Source organism: Nomascus leucogenys, chromosome 11 (genome assembly GCF_006542625.1).
Source record: "Nomascus leucogenys isolate Asia chromosome 11, Asia_NLE_v1, whole genome shotgun sequence".
Lineage (NCBI taxonomy): Eukaryota > Metazoa > Chordata > Mammalia > Primates > Hylobatidae > Nomascus > Nomascus leucogenys.
In genome coordinates this window covers 40,208,416-40,228,790 of record NC_044391.1, presented here as the reverse complement: position 1 = coordinate 40,228,790, position 20,375 = coordinate 40,208,416, and the positions used below count along the sequence as shown (strand labels likewise).

At 35.5% G+C, this 20,375-nt stretch overlaps 1 protein-coding gene across 2 annotated transcripts in view; it reads right to left on the bottom strand.

Annotated features, from left to right (window-relative positions):
• The window catches only part of HDAC9 (histone deacetylase 9), a 906,822-nt gene that overhangs the window by 219,597 nt on the left and 666,850 nt on the right, over positions 1-20,375 (bottom strand). For both annotated transcript variants that reach the window (XM_030822201.1, XM_030822187.1), the window contains 2 exons: positions 13,253-13,373; positions 8,315-8,364 (listed from right to left, as the gene is read on the bottom strand). In XM_030822201.1, coding sequence (XP_030678061.1) covers positions 8,315-8,364; positions 13,253-13,373 — 171 coding nt within the window. The remainder of the gene's footprint in view (positions 1-8,314; positions 8,365-13,252; positions 13,374-20,375) is intronic.

Here is a 20,375-nt window from a genome sequence, read left to right as displayed (position 1 = left end):
GTCAGGAAGATACTCTATACAGGCACACCTTGTTTTACTGTGCTTCACTTTATTACACTTTCAAGATACTTTGAATTTTTACAAATTGAAGGTTTGTGGCAATGCCAAGTTGAGCAAGTCTGTGGGCATCATTTTTCCAGTAGCGTGTGCTCACTTCCTGTCTCTGTGTCACATTTTGGTAATTCCTGCAATATTTCAAAAGTTTTTCATCATTATTTTATCTTTTATGCCCATCTGTGATCAGTCATCTTTGATATTACTATTATAACTGTTTTGGGGCACCATGAATCGTGCCCATATAAGACAGTGAACTTAATTGATAAATATTGTGTGTGATTTCTGCTCCACCAATCAGTCTTTCCTCCATCTCTTCTCTTTCTCAGGCCTCCCTATTCCCTAATATTCAGGAATATTGAAATTAGACAAGTTAATAACCCTAAGATAGCCTCTAATCTTCAAGTAGAAGGAAGAGTTGCACATCTCTCACTCTCAATCAAAAGCTAGAAATGATTAAGCTTAGTGAAGAAGGCATGTTGAAAGCTGAGATAGGCTGAAAACTAGACCTGTTGTGCCCAACAGTTAGCCAAGTTGTGAATGCAAAGGAAATGGTTTTAAAGGAAACTAAAAGTGCTACTGCAGTGAACACATGAATGCTAAGAAAGTGAAACAGATTTACTGCTGATATGGAGAAAGTTTGAGTGTTCTAGACAGGAGATCAACCCAACCACATTCCCTTGAGCCAAAGCTTTATCCAGAATAAGGCCCTCAATACTGAAGCAAAACCCTGCACCAGCAAAAAGATTACCACTCACTGAAGGCTCAGATGATCATTAGGATTTTTAAGCATAGTTTTAAAATTATGTACATTTTTAAAGATATAATGCTATCGTACACTTAATAGACTACAGGATAGTATAAACACAAGTTTAGTATGCACTGAGGAGCAAAACATTTGTGTGACTCACTTTATTGTGCTATTTGCTTTATTCTGTTGCTCTGGAACTGAATCTGCAATATTTCCAAGGTATGTCTGTTTGTAGCTATAGTAAATATCAATTAGAGATTATATAAATCATAATATTTAGAATATAACAGAATAAATTCACCAAATGATTTCAGGTGCATATAAATATCAAATATATTAGTCCTTCAATAGTCTTATCAGTCTTCATAGAAACAATGACACAATGCATGCTCTATTGCTAAGAGAATCATTGCTTAGTCATTTAATTCCTTTATTTTACCTATTATTTTTTATTTAAAGTTAAGACACTCAATAGCAATAACGATACTGCTAGTCTAAAACCCAGAAGCTATGGGTTTTTCTTGAGTTGGGGAATGATTAAATCCTAGGGATTCTGCTGTGAACTGCCTGCTTATGGCTCAAGCATTCAGTGAGCTAATTTATTTTGGTTTTGAATTTTGAAAAAAAACCTGTTGTTCTCCATTAATGAAAGTTTAGAAGTTATGGTTTACTAAATTTGTGGTAAAATACTTCATAAAGACAAATCGGATAATGACACATCAGTTTTACATATTGAATATTAGTTTGTTACGGGGGTGAATATCTAGATCTGGAACTAACTATTCGGAGTGGAAATATGACAGATGAAAATACAAATGCTGTTACTTCACATTAAAATGAAAAGCTTAGGTGTGCCTGAATGTAGCTGTATTTCAGGCTGTTACAAGAATTATTTTTTTTTTAGGTAGTCCCATTTCCTTTGTCTACTCTAAATTTTCATTTGATTTAAGCCTAATGTCTCCTTGGCAGTCAGAAGTAGCAATCAGTAGATGATCATATTTTCAAATTTATTCAAGTATGTTTTACTTTCTCAGTTTTTATTTAATCGAGCCATAGATGTTCTAAGTTAGATAGAAATTTAAAGTTTGTCAAATCCTTTACCTTCAGCAACTACAGAACCTAAGGCTCAATTTCTTCCTGTCTCAATGTTCATAATTGTTTTCTTCCTCCCTGTTATTGACATTACTTTGGTAGAAATAGTTGCTTTTATGTGTGTGTGTGTGCGCGCGTGTGTGCATGTGCGTGTGTGCGCGTGTGTGTGTGCGTGTGTGTGCGTGTGTGTGTGTGTGTGTATAGTTTTTTTAAAAAATAGGTCTTATGGCCCCAATAATGTAAAAAACACACATAAAGCTTTGATGATGGCATTTTTTTAGCCATCTCATTTTGGCAACAGAAGAATTTTAACAGCTTTGTGATATTCATGCTTACTTTAAATAAGAAAATGAAGTATTCTTATTTCAAAATGCATCTTGTTGTACTTAGCCATAATATCAAAGCAATATAAAGAACTTAATCACAGATGAGATGCTGCAACTAAGTGAATTAAGGAGGAAATTAAGGTTTTCTTCTCTCGTTTTCTTCTTTCCTGCAATGGACATTAGATGCTTAATGATTCTATGTATTTTCACATTTTGTCTCATACACAGAGTAATGTATACATGCGTATCTCTGTAGGGAGTGTTGTCTACATCCCGACAACTATTATTGAGTATACACAATTAGCATAATCTATGCAATACTGGAAACTTCCTTTGCAATTTAGAAGAAATTCCCTGATTTTAATAACATTTCATACTTTTTTTCCAAGTCTGAGGCAACATAATCTTTTTATAGAATTTGCAGCATGAAACTAAATTCTCAGTTTCATTAAGGCGGCTTATCAGTTTTAATTTTGCCAGGTGCCATGGGGTGTTCTTGCTAGTATCAATTGCATCAAGTCTGAAACTGATGAAAATCCAGATACAATTAGGAAGAGGAGATATAAAAAAGAGAGATTCCAAATCAGAGTGGATCCTTTTATTGTGCTGGAGGGAAAAAGTTTGTGATACCTCTTTGATAGCAACAGTGGAGGAAATGAAGTACTGATTGCAAGCCAGGTTTGAGTTGAACATTAATAGGAGGGAAATCAACATTACCCTGATTACTGCATGTGAGAAGCAGATGCTACCCCCTCCTCTTTCTGCTGATGCAACAAAAGGCATTGTGCTTGCTCAGGATAATTGGGTTGAAATAACATATGAAGAAAGAGGTTCCTAAGTCAATATCAAAACCTGAGGAATATGCAAAGTTTTGGTATAAACAGAAGGTGGGGTTTTTCCCTCCTTTTTTGGAAGAAAAAAATTCTCTACTAATTGGCAACAGCTTGGTGCAATTGTCAGAAATATGGTGTGTTCTATTGCCTGAACAGTCAATGCCTGGCTGCCTCCCCCATGACCTATCCTCATACCACCCCCAACACACAACTCACACACATTTATTACTAATTCTTCTTGAAGATTTAGCTTATAACTGCTTGAGTAACCTCCACACCCCTCTTCTTTCTTTGCTGTTTTAAAAGCTTCCTTCTCTGTGCTCTCATAGCTTAGCATTTTTCTAAACCAGCCCAATGGCTAGGCTGTGAGCAACTGAGATTGAGAGCAGTGGTCTTGTCTCATTGGTTTTTGCATGCTGCACCTTGTCTAGTCATCAACATCAAGCCTTATCTTATTCTTTCTGCCCTTCATGCCTTATCTGATGACACACATTATGGCTTTGAAAATATTGGTTCTGTTTCAAAGATGACCATCCCAAATCACAGCATTAAAATGCATTATTAACCAAGCTTTTGTCACATTGAGTTTAACTATATGTCCATAGATTTGGTCATAAAACAAAATCCATTCCCTAGCATTATAATAGAGAGGGAAACACCAGAGCAGCTCTTTGTAGGGCTTGCCACTAGAATATTATTTACTGGTACTGGGGAGAATAAATGTGAAGGACCAATGTGGTGTAATAATTAGAAAAACAATATGAAGATATACATGTGGTGTAAAATAGATTTTTCTCCTGATTATGTATGTATATATACAATATTTCTTGCATATATATATACACACACACATATCTGTAAATTTATAAATAAGAGGAGAGAGCTTACATTTTAATTCTGACAAGATAAAAGAAAATTTAAGACATTTCATCCAAATCTGCCTCTCGCATAGTGAGTATAGTTGGTATATAACTGAAACGTTTGCAGAAAACCTCAGAGCAATTGAAATGGGCCTTAAATTACTACCCTCTCACAATCACCTAATCCTTCTCCCCATCTCCCCTTCCCTAATCACAAAAATGACGTTCCTAAGTGTATCAGATCTAGGTATAATCAAACAGAATATGAACAGGGTAAAAGTTGTAATAAAAAAGCTAGCTTTGTGTTCACAGATTGACTGAGTCGCTGCTGGAGAAGGTGCCTTCCTTAAACGTTTTAGAGCCTCTTTTTGCATATCTTCGACCACTTAGGTCCCAGTTCTGCCCGTGCCCTGCAAATCCTCATTCCTCTTAGGGGATTGTTCTCCCTCGTCCACAGCTCCTCCTCTTCCAATCAAGGGTCTGACACTGCCCATTGACCACGTTTATTTTTCTGCCTTTTGGCCCTGGGAGCTTGTCTGCTGTAGGATAAAAGTGGAATTCTCTGCTGTCTGCAGGGCTTTCCCCAGGGAACAGAGCATGAAACCCAAACTTATATAAAATCATATCCTGTTTGCAAACATCATATTCCCTTTGCTTCTCACTGATCTGGTCCTGTAAACCCCAGCACAGCTTGAGAGCCCATTCCTCATCTAAACAAATGCCATAAGCCCCTTTATACTTTTACAACCATGTCAAAAAATAATATTGCCTGCCAATAGTGATGTGATTGGAGTTGCCTCCTCTGAGCCATAAAAGAAGCGCGGAGTCTGTTATCAATTTCTCTAAGTGTATCAGGGGAATTACGGGTCGATTCAGTTCCAAGTTATAAATGACAACTCAAAAGCCGCAGAAGCGTTTGAAGCTGGGAGCTGATGACGACATTATCATAAAAGCCTGCTCGTCCTTACTTTTGTGGGTTTTTCTGTGGCCTATCAAGTGAAGAGGGGAAAATGAGGCTGAGAAATGACTTCAAGATTTCTTCACACAGCAGCAGGTCAGATGGCCAGGAAAATGATCACTATTTTTAGTGATATACCCTGAGGAGTGAGAACTGAAGTGATCCTGCACTGGCTCTTGTTTCCAGAGTCCCTTAATTATCTATTTTACTACACAATGACCAAGTCCTGGGATTTGGTCAAATGTTCTTTTCAACTGGTGCATTTTCTTGTGTGCAATCACACAGGAATCAGAAATGAGTCATGCCATAATAACTGAACAAAATGAAAAGCAAACACAAAGGAATTCAGAAACCTTGACATTGTTGCTCGAAATGCAATTCTGGAGAGTACATTTCACAGCACCTTAAATATCGTTTATCCACTGAGCTCCTTGACCAACACTAAATTACCATGTGCAATTTTAGGGGAAATTTTAATGAGAAGTAGAGATGTTCTGATTTCATAATGTCCCAGGTAGTGTCCTCAAAAGCCAATTAACCCATCAGTATTCTGTAGGTATATATTAAACCCCTCCAGAATGAAGTTATATATTCTAAGGAACTGGAGTTTACTTTAACAATTGGGGATCACTGAGTATTTCAGAATGGAAACCAACAGGTCCCTCTTAGGTAATTTGAGACAGAACCGTGCCTTAAGACAAAAGTCATTTCAGTAATTTCCAAAATCTCTAGGGTGCTCCCATGTTGCCAAGTTGGGGCCCTCTGAGATCATACTGGGGATCTTTTGTATAGCTAATCTGTCTGGGATTGTCCTGGAGGTGAAAATTTAGACTGGCTTAAATCCAGAGGATCCAGGGTTTCTCCTAGGACTTGTACCAAAACCAAAAATCTGAGAGGGCAAGATGGCTTCTGAAAGGCTAAGAAAACTATTTCATTCCTGTAAACAAAAATACTGAGTCAAACTGGTTCACAAGAGCATCAGCAAGTGCAAACTTGCACACACGTACACACGCACACACACACACACACATTCACACCTACCCTGACCTACATAAGCATCACCTCTCTCCAACCTTCTCCAGCACTGATGGAGTCAAACTAACAATGCAGGACTCCTTCTCCTGCCTCTGCTGGCCTACCCTAGACCCACCACCACTGCTGCCACCATCCAGGTGAGGTCAGCTCTAGGGACATTACTAAGGACTTACTCTATGACCCACACTGTGCATTGTGTTTGATATACTGGTCCAGAGGAAGCAGCCAATATTCACTCCTTGGTGATTTTGAAGAGTTTACTAAAGCAGTTCTAGGTGAGAAATTAGAAGTCAATTTGGGTTTAGAGCAGCTGAGTGGAGGAACTTCGCATTGAAGGGATAGTGAATTAAAAGCACATCCCAGGTCAGATCTGGGAGGTGAGTCCTAGGGAGATGGCCTCAATTCAGTCCTAGGTCATACATTAAATATACAGATGCTCTTTGACTTATGACAGAGTCCCGATAAACCCATTGTAATTTGAAAATGTCCTAAGTCAAAAAAGAATTTAATACACCTAACCTACCAAACATCATGGATTAGCCTAGCCTATCTTGTTCATGCCAAACACTTACGTTAGCCTACAGTTTGGCAAAAGCATCTAACACAAAGCCTATTTTATAATAAAGTGTTAAACATCTCATGTAGTTTATTGAATACTGTACTGAAAGTGAAAAATAGAATGGCTGTATATTCAAAGGATAGTTTCTACTGAATACATAACACTTTTGCACCATCATAAAATAAAAAAAATCGTAAATTGAATCATCATAACTCGGGGATCATCTATACTTCTAAATGAGTGGGGTTTGATGACCGCCACCCTTTTAATAGCTTTGATTTCCTCCACATCACTGTTTCCATTGAGTTGTCATTAGGTTTGTTTTATTTTTTGCCCCATTTACAGGTAGGCAGCCATTCTTATAAAACAGCCATTTGAGATGTTAGAAAGTAAGCACAAAGCCAACGAAACCCATTTTAAAAGTCAGCTTATCCTCTGCTTTCCAGAATTATTTTGCAAGCTCCCAGCTCCACAGGAAGTTGGCTAAAAATGAGCAAGGTTTAATGCGGGATGATGACTGTCCCATGCTGGTGGTCAAAAAGCAAAAGTCACTGGTGAGCTGTCACAAAGGGGTTATACTACATCAGCCACACTGCACTGCTGATCCAGAGGGAGTGGGGGGAAGCTGAGGCTAGTTTGTTAAAGATGAAAGCCATAGAAGTGTCTAGAAAGCTCTTCTGGAACTCCTCGACAAGGATGTGTACATCACCCCCATACTTTCAGCTTTTTACCCTTTACTGTGTGACTTCAGGAAAATAACTCAGCTTCTCCTAGCCTTCACTTTCTCATCTGCAAAATGGCGTTAATAACAATGACTATTTCACAAGGTTGTTTTGGAACTTAGTTGTTTGTTGGCAAACTGTAAAGTCCACACAGAGGCAAATGGATATAGCTACCATCTTGTTTTCCAGAGTAAGCAGAATCACAGGCAAAGGAACAAAAGACTACAACTCACTAAATCTGGCATCATCAAAATGATAGAATAAACTGAAAATATTCAAGATTTCTTTGCATCAAATTTAGTTCTCGCAGAACAATTGTTTAAAACATGATACACATGTGACTAGTTTTGTTCTTTCCCTTCAACATCGAGTCAATTTAATTGACTTAAATATCTCAGTCTTTGAAAACTTCACCTAGAATTATGTTGTTCTAACATAACGCTCAGTTCTACAGGATGATGGTTTGTTACTGGTAAGGGTTAACTTTAAATAGATTTCAGGTTATAGGGTATGTTCTAATCATCTAGAAAAATGTAGACATTTTTCTTCATGTGTTGCTGGGTTCTAACAAATTTTTCCTTGAAATGTGGTCTAAATATGTTAAGTCAAAAGGCTTCCTTAATTATTGAAGACAAAAATGTCCCCAAGGGGTTCACAAACAAAATGTCCCATAATGCAAAGCACTTTGTGAAGTTTATGCCATTTTCACCAGGAATATAATGTATGTGCATACTTAATGTGATTCTATTGAAAATGGAATTCTGCTGCAAATCTGTGTTAAACCCTCTTACAGCACCTTTTCTCTAGCTATATAAAGGCCTAGCAAAGCTGGCTTCATGAGTGTGTGACCTGTGTAATCACACGGGAACTTACAGTTAGAAGGAAGGGCCTTGCTCTTGGTTTAATTCTGCATTGCCACCATCTTGAAATTCTTAAGAAATTTTTTTAACAAGTGCTGCCACATTTTTACTTGGCACTTAGCTCTGCAAATTATGTAGGCAGTCCTGAAGTCTACCATAACCTTTACTGAGAAATAACCTTAAACATAACTGAATAGATAAATCAAAAAAGAATTTTTTTGTAATTTTATGTTATTTAAAGGCAGCAAACCAACTCGTACTTACCCCAAGTCCACCACAAGGTAATGAGGAAAAAAACTTTTGAGAGTCATCACCTATACAGTAAGAAGACATAAAAATATAGATAAATGGGGGTTATATCGTTTTTAAAACATTGGCGTTTATTAACACATAATAATATGTCACGTGGTATTTATCATTTGATGCAAAATAAATTAATAAAACTTCAGACCAATTATTCAATACAGTTAATTTTCAGAATATCATTGATCTGCCTCTCTGTATACACAAATAAGAACTAAAAGCAAATCAGTATAAATATTATTGCATGTAGAGTCTACTGCCCCACATGAATAAACACATGCTCATGAGATTTGGGTCACAAGATTTTTTTTTTTAAGTTGGCCTACATGTCTATATCATACATTACAATTTTTTAAATTTATGGTAACCAATTCAGCTATTCACTGAGTATATTCATTCAATGGGATGTTTTGAGCTACAAGGTTTATGCCATCATATACTGTCATTTTAAAAATATTTCAAATATTAAAATATCTTCTCAAATGTACAGACTTATTCTTAATTTCTCCTTAAGACATAACTAAGTATAGCTGGTTATAAGTAGCTGTATCAACTTTAAGATAGAGCTAAAGCCAAATACACCATAAGCCACTTCTAACATCCACAATTTTTTAAACAGTACACAATGAAAAATAATCCCGTTTGGGGATCTACATAACATCAATATCAATATAAAATATCTTCTTTAAAAATATATGCCCAAAACTGAATTGTGAGTATCTCTTAGAACTGGTGTTTCATGGGATTTTTAGTAATTATTTTGTTTACCTGTGCTTTTATTTTCTACATTATCTACTACACAAATAGAGAAAAACAGTAGTAACTGCTACTAAATCTTTAACATTAAAATCTGCCTGTGGAGTAATCACGGGGAAAGGCAGTGAACATTTCTATTTCGTAGTCAAATGGTTCTGAAGGGACTCTGGCATGTCACTCAGCAGTTCAGTGGTAGAACCAGGTACAAATTTCCAATTCCCCTATCTCATTAATTTGTTCTATTGATGGTCAATGAAATAAGAAATTAAAATTGAAAACAGGTTTGTAGTAGAATTCATATGCCATGTCAGTAAAATCTAAATAGTTTTTATTGTCACAGAAGAGAGTTTGTTCTGAAAATGATAAATCATATTAGTTGGTTTTTTAAATGCAATTACTAAAAGATGGAAAATGATAAAGAAAAATATATGTACAAATGAAGCCATCCAGTTATAAAGAGAGATCTTCATTTTAACAAAAAGATGTGAAGTCAACAGAATTAAAAATAAAAATCATAAAATAATATTAAAACTGCAATATTGGCACCAGTAAAAGGCACATCAAAATTTCCGGGGAGGAGTAAAGTTTTCTTATGTTGTTGCTCCTAACAAAAATATAACTGTATCCTTGAATATTTTGCAAGAGTATATTCATATATCACCTGTGAAATTAAAATACATATGTACATTTTAGTGTCTGAATTCTTAATAGTCAACAAACAGGAATGAAGATAATATTATAACATAGTAAGTTAATTATTTTTTTTTTGAGATGAAGTCTCACTGTGTTGCTTAGGCTAGAGTGCAGTGGTGCGATCTCGGCTCACTGCAACCTCCACCGATTCTACTGCCTCAGCCTCCTGTCAGCTGGGACTACAGGTGCGAGTCACCATGCCTGGCTAATTTTTGTATTTTTAGTAGAGACGGGGTTTCACCATGTTGGCCAGGAGGGTCTCCATCTCCTGACCTCGTGATCCTCCTGTCTTGGCCTCCCAAAGTGCTGGGAATACAGGCATGAGCCGCTGTGCCCAGCCAATAAATTAATTTTTAAGAGTAATTTAAAAAAATTATTAACCCCCAAGAGAATTAGCAAAATAAGTATCCTACTTAGGAGAGTTTTATTTAATACTATTATTTAATACCTACTTAGGAGAGTTTTATTTAATACTGTTATTTAATACCTACTTAGGAGAATGTTTACATAATACAAAACAGGCATATAATTGATACTTTAAATTTAGAAATGGGCAAGAAACTTTTATTTCACCAAACTGACTGGATTTATTTTTAATTATATTGTCTTATCAATGCACTGAAATTTGGCCAGCCTCAAGACAACTGGAAACTGGTCATAAGAGTGACAGGAATATTAATGCTAAGGAAAACCTTGCACCAGAAATAATTGGAGAGAATGTCTTCTCCATGTAACCTTACAGGGTCTAGCGTATTTAAAGAGATAAATGATGTTCATTTTCAAATCCAATTATTTTATCATCTATAGATGTCTTTCAAGATACAAAGACTGATAGGTCTGGTCATACTGAACTTTTATTTAAACCCTTCCTCCTAACTCTAGAACACAACTATCAAGGGAAATAGCATTAATTTAACTCAGAAAAGACATCTCCCATATGTGTTGGGAGGAACTGGGGGATGTAGTAAGATATATGGAAGTGAAAGGAATGGATAAAAAGAGAGAAAACATCTTGACGATTATGAATTTCTATATATTCACACATGGCAGCTTCAATCCGGTCTTCCAGATACAAACAAACAAACAAACAACAACAACAATAAGAAAAGCCAGAAGAATCCAAATTTCACAAAAAGCAAAAAAGTATTAAAAGTTAACCTTTAAAAAGAACAGAATTATTCACTTTGAACTGAGATTGAGAAAAATTAGCTAAACTTTTGGATACACTAGGGAAAGAGAAGTAGTTTTGAAGTGTTGATACAGTTGAATTTAGTGCTCTACCTTAAGGCCTGATAGAATGCAACATCCCTGTTTCTGTGTACTTATGTAGCCCACACACAATATTGAAATTGTTGCAGTGATCACTGAGAAGTGTATATGAAACTCCACACATGTATAGAATGCTAACTCTAAGATTATCAACTGTAGGAATATTATTTCACATCAAATGTTCAAAATTAATGAGATAAATGGCTAATTTATTTAGATTAAAATTTTAAACATTGAATCATAGGTACTTGCTGCTTTCATCACATACATACATGAAAAGAACCTTTGTCCAAGTTAAAATTATAAATGGAATTTCATTTTAAAATCATCAAATTTAAAAATGATATGCACATCAAATATTTTACAAAAAATAGGTTTGTTCAAAAGAGTCAAAGTTTTTTAAAAAAACATCGCCATGTTTTATAAATAAAAGTTTGATGTTGCAAAAATTTAAACTTCATTTATCTTATAAATATGTCTTTTCTCTTAAAATGTGGAACAATGGTTGTTTAGGAGCACCTCTCAAATATCAAGTGTGTGTTTATATTCACAATTTGATCAATCCCAGCCTGTTCCAATAAAGTTGGAAGGTTGATTTATACTTTAGGACCAGAGATTTTTAAAAAGTGGGGGAGGTTTTCTACTTGTTTTTTCTTAACTCAATTAAAAAATAATGACATGGACACAGTCTCCTATGTTTAAGTGCTTGAGTATTATGACCTCATAAAGTCATGACAATTAAAATGTCTGGTTTACTTCATCTTTTTGGTTAGTTGGGTAGGATTATTGATTCATGTTAAAATAAGAACATTTATTATACAATATTTGCAGCAAAAGAGGAATTTTATGTAAAGTATCTGCATGTACAGAGACTGGTTTCTAAAATAGAAAGGAAAAAATAAGCATATATGTTTAGATTGATTCATTTGTATTCATATTAATCTATAATGTTAATTCGATAGTATACATTATTTTTTATCATCAAATATTAGCAATGTACTTTCTAAAAATTGGATAATCTTTATGTGTTGCCCTTTGGTCTTACTTCTCCCCAAGCTACTGCTACCTATACTGTTACATGCATGTGTGGGCATATTTATGCTCACTCATATGCCTGCACTTCATAAACTTACAGAAGCTTGCCACTTGTTTAAAAAGGTATATGGTAAGTGTTACAATGAGTAACTGTTAATTCTTCCTTACAATTGCTTTCCAAGATACCTACCTACTATATGTTATCTACTTGCTTTCAAATTGTTTAGGACCAGTTAACATAAAACTATTTTGAAATAATATTGAATTAGGTGAAAGAGTTCAATAACTTAGAGCTGACACAATACATTCATTTGAAGGAAAAACTCCTAAAATGTCTTTTTTAGTTAAAACATTTAAAACATGATCCCGTCAGCATCTATTGCCAATGTTAGATATTGTTATTCACTTATAAAAAGTTAAAAAAACAATATTATCATTTCAGCTAAAATAAGGTTTGTCACTAATTTTTCTTCCAGAAACCTGTTGTTTCTATCACTCATATAAAGCTTATATAAAGTTCTGCAACATAAATTTTATTATAAAATCTGACGATAAAGTTTCAAAAAATCATACATTAACAAAAAAACTGTTTATTAGTTTTCTAGTTTTGCATTTAATGTATTATTTAATTCCAAAGGTAAGGCAATAAATAGATTTGCAATCTTGCTATAAAATGTAGTGTGATAGGCATAGTAGTAATGAGTTTTCACTTAATACAAGTTGTACTATTTCCTTTGTTTCTTAAGGTCATAGAACAAAGAACTAAAAGATACAAAAAAAATGGGAATGGTGAAAATAAATTTGCATAAAGCATGTGTAAATCATTTCTACTTTAAGTTTGAAAACATAATAAACAAATTCAGCGATGTAGTTTTTTCTATATGCAAAAACACATTGTACAAATGTTATTCAAATGAAGGTTAATTTTAAAGTAAACATCATGGAAACTACATTGTCATTTTCTAATGCAGGATTTTCTTAATCTACAGTGGCTTCTATTGCAACTGCCTCATTCCACAGAGCAAAGCTGTTGGAAAAACTGATTTTTTGTTGCACCACTTGCCAAGTATTTCGAACTGACACCAGCATTGACTAATGATAGTGCTGGAATGTGCTGTTCCCAGTACAGTGGAGGCCCGTACAGACCTAGAAGTATCCTGGGGTCCAGCTTCTGTCCGTCCAGGGGGTTGGTGCCATACAACAGTGAGTGATGTTCAGAATGAACAAGCTGTATTTCCTCCAGGCTGGCTTTTCGACCTTGAATTCGCTGAAAGAAAATAGCAGAAGCCAACAGTACTCCACTGACAACATTTAGAAGAAAATGAGACCCCAAGTCACATTTAAGATGATTAATAATGGGCTGAATTTCATCATGTAGGAATGTGACACTGATTTGCTTAGTAAAGTACCATAATAATATTTGAAAAATGAGTGTATGGAAGGTTCAGATCCAACTGCTTGCTTATACCTAAATGGGCAACTGACATAAAGTATATTCTTATTTGGTATGGAAGAGAAAGCTATAACACAGAAATTAATAGTTAACTCTTTTGTAAAGTATCAGTTTAAAAACCAACAGGGGCTACTATTTAGCTGATAATTAAATTTATTACAATCTTATTTTACACTTACCCAAAGAAGTTGTTAGAACACATTCCTTATTCTTTCTTGAAGGACATAAATAAATACCATTTCATTTTAATGAACTTGATGATCACAGATATGCTAATCACTTCCAATGTGTGCACCTCACAGTAGTATTAGTTTAAATCAATGTTCCTCGACCTGTGTCCCATGGGATCAATAATAGGTCAATATCTGTTTATTAATGGTCTGTAGTGAGGTCAGTACAGAAATTCAGATCAACATTTAGAAACTTATATGGCAATTTGACAGTATTTTTATGTCTTTTGAATCTACTATAATCTTGTATCGCTTCAATATTTATTTCAATTTTGCCACATTTCATTTTTAACATTTTTTATGAGTATTAGTCTCTGACAGATTGGAAATTAAACAAAAACAAAACCTGCTGTTTAATCAGACACAGTTTGAGACTCTAGACTCCATCAATTTTTTCCAAACAGGCTAGGCAGAGACCTTCACTCCATCTAACAAATTACAGCCCTTCAACATAGGCAAAACTGTTTATTAAGTCAAACCTCAATTATCCAATATGCAAAGTGTTCTTTCTGGCTACATTCCTCAGTTGGCACATCTGTGAGCCTGATAAATATTGTGCTGGTGCACGAAGTTAATTAGCCTTAACTTTTGGAAATGGCTGTGCCTTCTAGTATTACAGAGACAGTATTAATATTTCACTTAAAAATATATATAACCACAAGTCAGTTGTAAGTTAATATTTAAGTACAGAACAACAGTGAAATTCAAGGAGAATTTGTTCGGAGAATGCTGTCCTTTCATGTTCCTGACCAAGGAACCACCAGGTGACCTGGAAACATCAGGTGATAACACCTATCTCAGGATGAGGACAATTCCACATTCAGCCTCCCTAGTTTAAGGTGATGCAGCTGCTGCCAGACTCTTCAATGTTAATGTGTGGTTCACTGAAGGGGCAGGCCAGGAAAACGTCAATATCTGACAATTCTTCAGCATTTACTGGGCAGGAGGCAGAGCTGTGCTTGTCATTGAAAATAAATGATCAGGTCACAGTGAGGGAGGATTGGTGGGGGTCTGCAGGGGTAACAGGAAGGGAGTGATTAAAGCAAAATCTCATTAACACTGCCTTTACGTGCTGAATAAACTTGTGAATACTTATGGAACTTTCTTTGTATATCATTGAAGTTCTCTGTTTTTGATGCTATCATTCAGCATTGTCTAACCCAATTCAAATTAGTATAAAAAAATGATTTAGAGAAATTATTCCAGGTGGGTAAGATCAGAATTCTGATACTGAAGACTAAGAAAAATTTAATGATGGCCTTCTGGTCAGCCGTCTTTCTGATTGATAAGAAAACATCTTGAACCAAGTGGCTTGCTGGGAAACATTCAATATGGGAAAGTTTATGGAAGACCAGAACAACCAAAGAAGTAGGATGACATGTAAAGAGACAAAATAAGCATGAGAAAATTCGAAGGCAACATTAAAGGGAAACGTTTTAACTGTGAGATTTCAGGGGGTGGAGAATCCCTCAAGATAAATAATGGTAAGTCCATGGTTTGAGTTATCTAAAATTGGACTGAGCAGGGCATTGGAAAACAGAATGTGGCAACCAATCCTAGTCTGGCAGAATAATGAACACCATGAAATAAGAGGGCTTCGGGCTCTTCTTTCTATGGGTCTTTGAAATCCATAGCCACCAACACCATATATGCTGATACAGTGCAACATCAGTATCTTAAACAATGTCAGTTCTGCAGCTAATGATCAGACCCATGTTTTGATGACTATCATAAACTTTCATTGATTTTTTCCCCTTTCTTCATGTCTATAAAGATTCTTTTCATCTATAAATTAAATTTTTACCTTTGGTATAACATTAAATACCATTAAGTATATCTTGATGTGTTCATACACTAGTCAGGTAAATTTGCATACCATGCACTCTATGCTTGTCCAACACCTTTTCTTATTCTCCCACAATCCCACTGATTCTAGCTGAATGCTCAGTCACATTTGAACACTAATCTGCTAACAAGATTCACTGTAATTGACAGTAGCTGAAGTGCTAGTAAGTCCTAATAACAGTGGTTTCCAATCTTTTTGGCACCAGAGACCAGTTTCGTGGAAGACAAAAAAGTGGGGGTGATGGCTTCAGGATTATTCAAGCACATTACATTTATTGTGCACTTTATTTCTATTATTATTACATTTTAATATGTAATGAAATAATTATACAACTCACCATAATGTAGAATCAGTGGGAGCCCTAAGCTTGCTTTCCTGCAACTAGATGGTCCCATCTGGGGGTGATAGGAGACAATGACAGATCATCAGACATTTGATCCTCATAAGGAGCGCTCAACCTAGATCCCTCACATGCGCAGTTCACAATAGGGTTAGCGCTCCTATGAGAATCTAATGCAGCTGCTGATCTCAGACAGTGATGCAAGCAACAGGGAGCAGCTGAAAATACAGATGAAGCTTCACTCACTCACCTGCCACTCATCTCCTGCTGTGCAGCCTGGTTCCTTACAGGCCGTGGACCAGTAATGGTCCGTGGCCCAGGGTTTGGGGACCCCTGATAAGAGGAAACCTGCTGAACCGGTCATCCCCTTATGTAAGATCAGTCAACTAACATAAAGACAGCGCATTTGGCCCAGCTATCTAGCATTGACTTATTCTGACAGTTTTCTGTGCTAGCTATACTCTAGGCCCCATCCTTGCCATAAAAATGTACCACTATTCCTAAGTTTTCACTTTGATATATCTTTTTCTCCTTCTCTTATTCTTTCTTTTGACTCTAAGCAACTATTTTACACTGGCTCTTATTATTATTATTAAAAATATTTTTTAAAAATAATTTCACTAAATATAAGGAAGTACTTATTCTTGGCAATCACCTTCTGCTTCTTTGGTTGCTAGAGAACAGCCCACAAACATAGTGCACATGTTTCTACAGAAAGAGAGCAGTGAAAACTAATTCAGTACCAAAAAAACAAAAAATGTTTCTACCTGTAGATAGGATCTGGAGAAAGCATGTTTTGAAATTTGTATCCCACAGGGACACTGCTAGGAGAACTTGCGGGGATGATTAAGCTGAAAATTCTGAAAGAGCAACAGCTTTCTTTATTCTTTAACACATAGGATCTCCTGGAGTAATTCCATTTTGCCTCACTTCTATAAATGCCTTAAATTGGTCACATTCAACTTTTCCTTTTATATTGAGATCTTCACCAGTTCCCATTTTCTGGTATTACCATCAGTAATTTAGTATTTTATTTGTGTAGGCTTAAATATAGATATTCCCACTTAATCACTTATATTTTCTACTTCCTGCATACCCTTTATTCTTTCGTTTCTGTCTCTCAATGGTCTCTTGAGTTAAAGGTCAATAGCACAATGAGTCAAAAAAATAGGCTAAAGTGTTCTGATAATCTTAATTTAGGGAGTACTGATTTCTATTCTCAGAGATACTTGTATCTATGTGAAGTTATCCATGATAGTCTGCCCGAAAAAGATTTTTAAGAATTCTGAGCATATTGGGGCACTCAATGCAAATAAGGGATGGATTTCTCACTTGGAGTCAATACAGGTCTCAAATGCCTTACCAACACAGGCCTAGGGATGAAACCTCATAGCTTTTGTCACCTTCTTAATAAAGAAATTTGTGATGTAGGACTGTGTTCATTGTTACCTTATCATTCCCTGTGACGTGCACTTAGTTTCTTCCCTGAGAGTCTGAAAAGGAGCTATGTTCACTGAGCACTTACTCTGTGCTTAGGAATACGATCATGTTTAGTTCAGTGCCCTAAACAGTCTATATTCAGGTCGGAAGTTTGACCAAAGTCATTTAAAATGACCATATCATTGAGTCTCACAACACACCATGGTTCTTTCTTAAAGAAATAGTCTTTCTGAAACAGAGCCCGTTAATGCATCCCGATTATAGAAGAAATGTTCTGAACATGATCTACAAAGTCATACTGTGACAGGATAAAATGCAGCCTACCCACACCCACCCACACACAGAGCACACACACGGTATGGATTCATATTTTTTTCTGCCAAGGAGCAGGGAAAAAAGGAAACAGTTCTATTCCTTTCCCTCCTGTGTTCAAAGCCTGGATTGAGGCCAGTGTCCTAATCAGTTCTCATTGGCCCTGGAGGAATCAGAACCTTTTGTAAAATATAATAAAGGGCATAAAATCATGATAAAATGCATGAAAAAGCAGTGCCTTTGGTTAGGGAACTAGAAATAATTTAGCAGAACAGATGGATTGCATTGGTTTGGTATTATTGAGGACATGAAAGGGCTCATTTTGTGGCAGTTCCAAACTAAGAGAAAATGTCCAACTTAAATTTGACAAGTCAAAGTACCTGCCTCCACTGGGGAAAACTCCATTTTCTTTAATCATTTTCAAAGTGGTGACATACTAGGCAAGAATTTCCACTGAAATATCCCATTTTCTGAAAATATTTCATCCATTGTCTCTAAATAAAGGGATGTGTTTTTATTTATTTTCTCCAAAAATCTGGGGCTGAAGAAATTCATAGGTTAAAAAAATGAAGAAAATAAAGAATCATAAATGACTTCTTAGCGTCAAAGTTACACTCTGCCACAAATACCATACTTAATATTTAATGAGTCAATTCATAGTCTTATTGATTTTTTTGATGTATCTTTCTTTCTTAAAAAAAACATAAAAATATGATCTCATTGCTTATGCCTAAGCACAACTACTGGAGTTTTAAGTTGCTCCAACCAACTGCTTCTTAAAATGTTACGTAAGAAATGGTTTTTAACTGCCCCTGCAACTGCACGATCTTCCTTACAACCCTCCTCGTGTAATAACCTGTACTTCTCAGAGTTTTTCTCATAAAAAAAAAAAGGTGGGGGAGTGATAGAAGGAAGGAGGCAATTAAGCAGGCAGGTGGCCTAACAGACTTTTGGTCCTTTCTGTGGGTCACATGGAAAAAAAGAGAATTGCAAGTTGGGAGGCTTGACTTCTGGTCCTGTCTACCACGTGTCCTTAATGTGCCTATAGTCAGCCATGAGATATCTCTATGGGCCTTTGTTTCTTCATTGATGAACATAAAGATGTTTGAGAAATTATGTCAAAGCTCATTTTTAGCCTTAAGCTGATAGGATTCTATGTGAAATAACCTTACACACAATAGAAATGTAATAAAACATGCTTCACTTTGATTTATGCATTTGCCTTAGGCAAGCAAATAAAATAATTGCAATGATAAATTACTGAGGTTGAGGCTAAAGAGGAAACCTGAATAAGGATTTTCAAAAGGAGTCCAGCTATTCTGTGATGCTCATTTCTTATAAGCTTAATCATAATTGAAAAATCAGAGAATTTTTCACAGCTCATATTCCTATCCCATGACAACTTCAAAATAATAAACACTTTTAATAATTTTTGAAAATTATGTACGACACTTGTGAGTTAGTGTCATCTTTGTTTCTCAGCTTAATGCTTACTTCTGTTACTTTCCAATCTCCAGATATTTGAGTCAGTTGCCTATTTGTCTCTATCTTGTTAAGATTATATTAAGAAGTTGTGTTTCTGTTTCAGTAGTTCTTATCATTGGCTGCGCCTTGGAATCAGCTGGGGAAGTTCAAAAGGTACTGATGCCTGGGTCCTACCTTATTACCTTTGTCTGGGTGCAATTCGGGCACCCAGATGTTTCCAACCACCCAGAGGATTCTAATGGGTAGCTTAGGTCAAGAACCACATGTTAGAGGGAGCTGTCTATACTTACTGCTCATAAGTGAGTGCAAGATACTGACACTGTACTGATCAACATTTGGGACTATGGAATGGTTAAAATATTGGTGGACAGAAGGTTGGTAAGTAAAAAATTATCAATCTTCAAAATGTTAAGTGCCTTTCATGTGTCTTAATAGTGCTTGATTCAGTCACTACGACTTATTTTAAAGAATTTTAGGACATAGAGCCATTTCTAAAGCACTTCAGAAAACAGCAAATCCCAGTTCAATAATAAAGCTCTGAAATGGTGACAAGCATATATACTCTCTATTTTTTTAAGTTTTACTTCCACCTATTTCAAATCACTGTCCTCACCAGAAAGCAAGAAAAAATGTTTTCCTTTAGTCTAACTGCTCAATTTTCACAATCCTTTGTGCAACTGAACCCCCTACATTGCAATTATTCTTTTTAAAAATTGTAAATAAATATTTTAATGGTTGAATTTAAAGCTCTGCATTTTTAAACTGGTCATCATGTATGAAACAAACTTTCAACAAATATTTTTTGTTACTCAAAAACTGCAATTTTCAAATGGCTGAAAATTATATAACTCTTTTTAGTAACAAGCTTTAATGCTGCTGCTTCAAAAGCTCTGTATTCCTTTCCAAATGGACTAAGAAAAACAGCCTCTCTTATTTCCTTTTTGTTGGTTGTTTTCCACATTAATTCTTTCTGTTTAGCAGACATTTTTAAAAGAAATCCTAAATCATTTGACTATAAGCTGCACAATTAGTTTTGGTAATATTTATCTGCCTGGGTCCACTCTGTGATATACAAATATCTTTTAGAACAATGACAATGTAGCCTGGTTTACTCATCAAATCTAGATCACTTGTACTTCTTCCCAAGACTGCCATATCCTTTA